We start from the raw sequence: 6,880 nt of genomic DNA on the forward strand, positions 1-6,880 counted from the left end.
GTGCACAGCCTCTGGGTGTTTGTACATCCTAGTCAGGGGTAAAAGAGACAGAAAGAAAAACCCCAAGTCAGGGAGACGTCCAGCTCCCGTGCGTCTTCAAGGTAACTCCAAAAAAATGTTTTTTAGTGACAGATGTAGGATGGTTTGTAGACTTTTATTCCCCAGTGCCCCTCTTGTTCCTCTTTTGCTCTCTCGTGGGCATATAGAGATATTTATATAATATAAAAATAACGACTGTTGACATTGCTGGCTACTCTGAAAAAAAGGCACTTAATTGAAATATCTGAGAATGGCCTCTCCTCCAAAGTGATTTGGGGGGAAACATTGTGACTGTAATATCTTATTTTATATCATGCTGCTTTTTCAAGTTATTTCTTTTTTTGTATCGGTTTTGGGTATTTTCGTTTTGAGGGTGGCAAAGTGAATATGTTGACTTTCTGTTTTTTTTTTGTTTTTTTTCTCTCTCCATGGGCTAGAGCTGTTAAAATCGGTACGATTTTTCCAAGACTTCGAGGTAATCCGGCTTGGTTTGAAGTTTGGCCCTTAACTCGAGGTAATCGCTTTGGGACGGGTCGGGGTAGCAGCCTTTCCCCGCCGTGAAAAGCAATGTCTCCTTCAGTCGTGCATCTTGCTGCAAGTCTGGGTACTGCATGCCAGGCGGATGTGCATGCGCCACATGCATGTCCTTTAGTTTGGGTGCTGTCCCATACAAACAGTCTACAAATCCCACCGTCGGCGTGGGCCTCTGACTGTCAATCACTGTCGGGCAGAGCCCTCCGTTCTCATGAAATCCTGATATGTCGGCTGTGGTGTGGTTGACTGTAACGATGGTGTTGAGTTGAGAATTGGAGACAGCCAGGGTCCACTCTCTCTCTTTCTCTAACAAGGTTCTGTAGTTACTGTTGCTACTGCTGCCTTTGTCTTTTTTCTCTGAAAACTGTGCTCGCTCCTCCTCTGCTATCTCCCCCTCGCGGGGCTTATAGATGGGGTTGTTACACATCTGAGTCACAGGGTGAGGGATGTAATCATAAACATGGCCGTGAGCATGTGTGTGACTAGCATGAGTGTGTGTGTGCATGCTGGACGTTGGCTTTTCAGGCGTAGCGTTGTTCCCGGCACTGCTCTGTCTAGGTGGATCCTCAAAAATCCTGCACTGCATTTGAATCCCTGTCAGATCCACCTCAGAACGTTTCCGGAACGGCAGCTTCTTTCTCCGACGAAGAACAAAGGCGAAAAGCCCAGCAGCCACAAATACAGCAGAGATAAAGAGTATGAGAAGGCTGAGGATGAGGACTGAAAGTGGAACCGCCCCTCTTCCACCTGCCTCTCCCATATCGGAACTCCCTGTGGTGAGGTCATCCCCACCAGGCAGGGCTGGAGAGGGGTCTGAAGAGTATTTAAGCTCTGGACAGATGACCTCAACCTCAAGGGAACGTAGGTCCTTCCCAAACGCAAACTCAGGTGTTTTGCAGATTACATCGCCAACCACAATGACAGAGGAGAGCTTTTCCAGCCACAGTTTGAAGGGGATGATATCACACGAGCAGTCCCACGGGTTCTGGTGAAGATCAATCTGGACAATGGAGGTCAAATGCTCCAAGACGCCATGTACAGGCAAGGAAAGGAAGTAATTGTTGCGGAGGTTGAGACGTGCAAGATTTGTGCCAGCAAAAGCATCACTGGGGAGAGAGCGCAACAGGTTGTCATTGAGAAAAACCAGCTGGAGATTTGGCATTAGGGAGAAGGAGTTAGGTTGTATCTCACGAATAACGTTATACTCGAAGTAAAGGTAACCCAACATCTGAAGCCCTCGAAACATCCCAGGTGTAAGTCTTTCAATGTCATTTCCATTTAGATATAAGCTTTTTAGGTTTGGTAAGTTGATAAAGGCGCCTTCCTGGACATATGATATCCTATTGTTGCCTAAATGCAATAAATCCAAACTGGAGAAGTTCCAGAAATCGGAACGGTAGATTTTCTGTATTAGGTTTCCACTGAGATACAATTTCTTGGCATTGAGGGGACGTGGCAGGAGCTCTGAAATGTTGTGAAAACTTTTCTCTTTACAGTTCACTGTTAGTCCCAGGTCATTGATGTGAAGATTGCAAATACATCCAGCAGGACAAATGATTGGGATCGGAGGCCTTGTTTGGTAACCAGCAATGGGAGGCTGGTTGATACCTGGGTAGATGCTACGAGGGGTTGGTGGATTCTTTGTGGGCCGAGGTCGTTTGGTAGGTTTGAAAACTTTTTCCTTGTATTCCACAGAAGAGGCTGTGTTGTGAAAGGAGGAGAGCATAGAGGAAGGTTTTGTAGGCCATGTGTTCTCATTGCTGAAAGGAACTCGGGGAATTCCCAGTTTGGCCTCAATCTCTGCATCAGAGAGCAGAGGACAGAGCTCACTGCGCTTGATTTCCCTCAAGTCCTTCCCATGTAAGTGAAACGGGTACTCGCATGTGATCTCGCCTACCAATGCTGTGTAGGGGATCCTCTCCAGCCATGTTTTTAGCTGGACAATCTCGCAAACACAGTTCCAAGGGTTCTCCTCCAGTTGGATTTCCATTAAGCTCCGCCCCACATACTCCAGTGTGCCTTTATAAGGCAAAGTCTTTAGCCTGTTCCCTCTTAAGTCCAGATGTGTGAGTGATACAGAACGAAAAAGATAATTTGGGAGCACAGGAATCAGATTGTCATTCAGTATGAGCACTCTCAGCTTGTGGAGGTGTCTGAATGCACCACTTTCAATCCTTTTGATAACATTGTAGTCTGCCTGAAGATACTCAAGACTTTCCAAACCCAGGAAAGTGTCATTACGGAAAACCTCCAGTTTGTTTTCATGCAGGAACAGTCGTTTCAGTATTCCTAAACCGTTGAATGCTCCAGCGTGGATATCTTGCAAGGCGTTATTACCAAGATTAATGGATATGGCATTGTTAAGATGGAGGAAGCTGTTAAAGTAAAGCTTCCGCATAGAGTTTCTCTGTAGGTTGAGCTTGAAGGGCCGGCTCCATATCTGAGCGATCTGGCTGACATTTGTAAATCCTTTACTGTCACAGTGGACGTGGAAGATGCCCTCTTTGACCTCGCAGTAGCAGGGCTCGAAGCAGGGTTCATCGATCTCCTCGGAGTCCTCTAGTAGTGGGATCGGGGTGGTCCATCCTAAGGCTATGGTGCTCAGCAAGGTAACCCACAGCATCCTCGCTGACACCAAGGGAATGAAGTCTTGGCTCCAGGGACAGAGCCACTTCACAGCACTGCAACAGAGAATGGAAGGAGGGGGGAGAGAGGAGGAATTGAAGGGGAGACGGGAGGGAATGGCCGTAAAGATCACACACACACACACACACACACACACACACACACACACACACACACACACACACACACACACACACACACACACACACACGGAAAGTTTGAGGTGAACGAGGCAGGGAGGGAGGGGAGAGAAGAGAGGAATGGCGCATTAGTTTCAGTAGAATGGAAGGCTGCTTTGAAATGAATACTAATGAATAATAGAATGACGTTTGAGACTACTTCCACGATATTGCTGGGTATTTTCAAGCAAAATATAAACCAGGCACCCTTGGATGGGCAATGTGATATGAAGCAAAACAAACAAATATCCACAGTCGGACAGTTAACTTCACTATATAGGCGAGAATGTCGTATATTATACAGCGGATATGCTTTTACGGTCACAATAAATCACCTTAGAGATGCTTATTGCCGTGAATAAAGGGAGGCAACAGAAGGCGGGTGAGGTTAGTGGTGAGGAGACAACGTCCCACACTGTATTTATTACGTAACAGGGACCTCAATCATGCTTTTTGTAAATGAGAGTCGAGGATGGCGCGGCAGGCATCAGAGCCAGCGGATCGAAGGTCTAGCAGAACAACAGAATAGGTGTCAGCTTGGCGAACATTAGTGAGACGAAAATGTCTGGTGACTTCCAGATCATCCATCCATTTGAAGTTAATCTAATCATACTTCTCTCCCCTTGCGTCTGTCTTATGTAAATCTTTCACAACAAATATGCAGGCCTATGACCTCTGCAAAAGACATCACCACTGCCACAGAGAATGCAGCACCTGTATTGATCAGCTGAAAAGATCTCAATCAGAAGAGATAATTATGTGTAAAATGAAAATATTCCAAATGTTCAAATGCATTGATGTGCAAAGAATCCAATGAGCAGAGGCGATTTGCCCTCACTGTTTTTGTTTGGTTAAATCGTCCATATACAAACCTTCTGAATAGTGAAACTGTCAGTGCATTCATTGTAATTGAACCTGTCATCTCGCCAAATATACAATCAATGGAACTTCCTCTGGCTTTCCCAATTGGCGATGCCATTTGAGAATTAGAGAAGCAGCGGCACCAGTGAAAAGCGCAGTGGGCGACGCTGCTGCTCCAAGAAGCGCATCTATTAGGCAGTGTGGGAGAAAAAAAAGATCCCAGCAACCCACAAATAAATATCGGTATTTGCTTATTAATTTATTAATTTATTTTTTGGGAGCGTCATTCACAAAAAATGCAATGTTGCAAAACTAAAGATATGTTGTTTTCACATCGATGAGGGTTCGCTCTGAGGTGAAAATCGAAGATTCTGTTAAGTATCTCCGTGGTGTTATGTTTGAAGACTCCCCCTCTCTCTCTCTCACACACACACACGCACATAGAGAGAGAGCGAGGGAGAGAGAGAGAAAGAGAGATATGTTTTTTTTCTTTTTTTTATGTCGGACTTTTCAAACATACACGAGCGTAACAAGCGCAGACGCACAGCTATCCGTTCAAAAGGTGTTTAAAATCCAAAGAAACGTGCGCCTGGATCGTCTGCAGGAGCAGCACAGCCGCTGTCCATGGTGCTGAAATCAAATGCCCAGCGACAGTTAAGACCTAATTCAAAGGAGAAAAAAAACAAAACAACGACGATGGTTTATTGTAATTCCTTCCAAAAGAAGTGACCGAAAATCGCAACAATGAAAGACAAAAATCAAAAATCAAAAAAATCTCCGAACACAGGTGTCCTGGCTTCGAAATATGCCGTTTCAGCTTATTGTCCATGCGTAATCCTCCAGGATGTATTGATTCCGTTTCCATGTTGGAGATTAAAAAAGCAAAAAAAAAAAAAAAAGCCAGATGCAAATGTGAAAAAAGTAACTGTGGCATTTAAAGAAACTGAAAACATTGAGCACCATATTGAAATCCCCTGAGGTGTATCAGACCATTTGGTATACGTACTTAGTTTACTGGGATTCCAACTTCACATATCCTACTGCGGTGTGTCGTCCTGTTGGTGCCCGGTGCGTCCCGCTCACCGTCCGATGCCGGGCTGCGAAGCAGAGGACAAGAAAATCAGGGTGACCGAGCCGTCGGAGAGGAACGAGGGGAGCAGGAAGGGGGGGGGGGGGGGGGGGGGGGGGGGGGGGGGGGTATGATGAGAGAGTATAGGGCATTGAGTAGGGGAAGAGGCAGAGGTGCGCGTGCGATTGAGCCACGGATGAATTAAAAGTGCTCGTTGTGCGAGGACATTTCAAATGAAATAACCTGGACCATCAATCCATATCAAAGAAAGTTAAAAGGAGATCGTGATATTTGGGAACTTCCAGTATCACAAAATAGGTTGAGAATTCCGCTCTGATTTCCTAAATTTCTCCCTCCAAAATAACCTTGCTGTCATTACAGCAAAGAGAGCAGAGCACTCACTGATATGCATGCCAAGCATAATGCAGTAGCCTTTCTTCGTGACATTGGCAGGGAAACGGTGAATAAAAAAAATGAAAAACAAACGGCTATTGATCAGGCGATTTGATCGCTGCGATCCGTTATCCTGGATATGGAGACCTCTTGTTTCCCCGTTTTAAAGTCCGTCGCTATGCAGAAACCAACAAGCACACACACACACACACACACACACACACACACACACACACACACACACACACACACACACACACACACACACACACACACACACACACACACACACACACACACAGAGCGAGAGAGACGCACACGCACGCACACGTTCGCATACGCGCAAGATCTCCCATATGGTAAACATGCACATGGAAACAGCCGGTGAACACTCACCTTAGTTTCGCACTGCAATTGGAAAACATCTGGGAAAAAAGACCACTAGTTTGAATCTTGTTAGATCTCTCTCTTTCTCCCTCTTCCTCCCCCTCCCTCGTTCTCTTTTGCCCCTCTCTCCTCTTCTTCTTCTCTCAACCTCTCTCAGTGTCTGAGGCAAAAGAGAGGAGAAATGAAGACGTGATAGGAATGCAATTTCTCCACACTCTCACTCTCCGGTGACTCTCTCCTTTTCCTTCACGTCTCTCGTTCTTTTTTTTTCTTTTTTCTTTTTTTTTTTGAGGCAGTTTACTTAAAATTCAAGTCCTCGACTTGTTCTCGTCCACTTCTTCCACCCGCTTTCCTCCCTCTTCTCCTCAGCCGCCACCCAGGCAAGCTGTCCTCAGCAGTAGTGTGTGAATCAGGCGAGATGTGCGCTGCGCTCCGGTTCAGGTCCGAGTCTCCATCCGGAGCGGCGACAGCAGCAGCAGTAGTCTGTGGAGCAACATAGCGACGGCGGCTGGGTCAGTTGCTGTGTTTTTTTTTTTTCCCCCTCTTTATTTCCTCAGGTCCGTTTCGCTGTCGTGCGTCAGAGGAGTGAGGGACCGAGCCTGGGTGGTTGGTGGGCAGAGAGAGAGAGAGAGAGAGAGAGAGAGAGATTGGGAGGGGGCGAAGGGATGAGAGAGATCTGGCGGTGAGAGAAAGAAAGAGGAGGAGGGGAGGAAACGAGTGATGGGGACGGCTGCACTATAGTTCTGGATGCTGTCAAGAGGAGGGGAGGTAGCGAAGTGAAGAGAGGAGGGAG

The 6,880-nt window shown here is 46.4% G+C and overlaps 1 protein-coding gene across 1 annotated transcript; it reads right to left on the reverse strand.

The window, feature by feature from the left end:
- Window positions 1-382: 382 nt before the first annotated feature.
- Window positions 383-6,674, reverse strand: slitrk3a (SLIT and NTRK-like family, member 3a). The gene is made up of 3 exons (XM_080459044.1): window positions 6,097-6,674; window positions 5,245-5,335; window positions 383-3,254 (listed from the first exon to the last, which is right to left on the reverse strand). Exon 3 carries the CDS (start codon window positions 3,194-3,196, stop codon window positions 482-484), a length of 2,715 nt encoding a protein of 904 aa, XP_080315170.1. The 5' UTR covers window positions 3,197-3,254; window positions 5,245-5,335; window positions 6,097-6,674; the 3' UTR covers window positions 383-481.
- Window positions 6,675-6,880: the final 206 nt, after the last annotated feature.

This window comes from Lipophrys pholis (genome assembly GCF_963383615.2).
Source record: "Lipophrys pholis genome assembly, chromosome: 3".
NCBI lineage: Eukaryota > Metazoa > Chordata > Actinopteri > Blenniiformes > Blenniidae > Lipophrys > Lipophrys pholis.

Coding starts and splice junctions, on each gene's coding strand:
- slitrk3a (XM_080459044.1), bottom strand. CDS start 3,196: ATGCTGTGGGTTACCTTGCTGAGCACCATAGCCTTAGGATGGACCACC.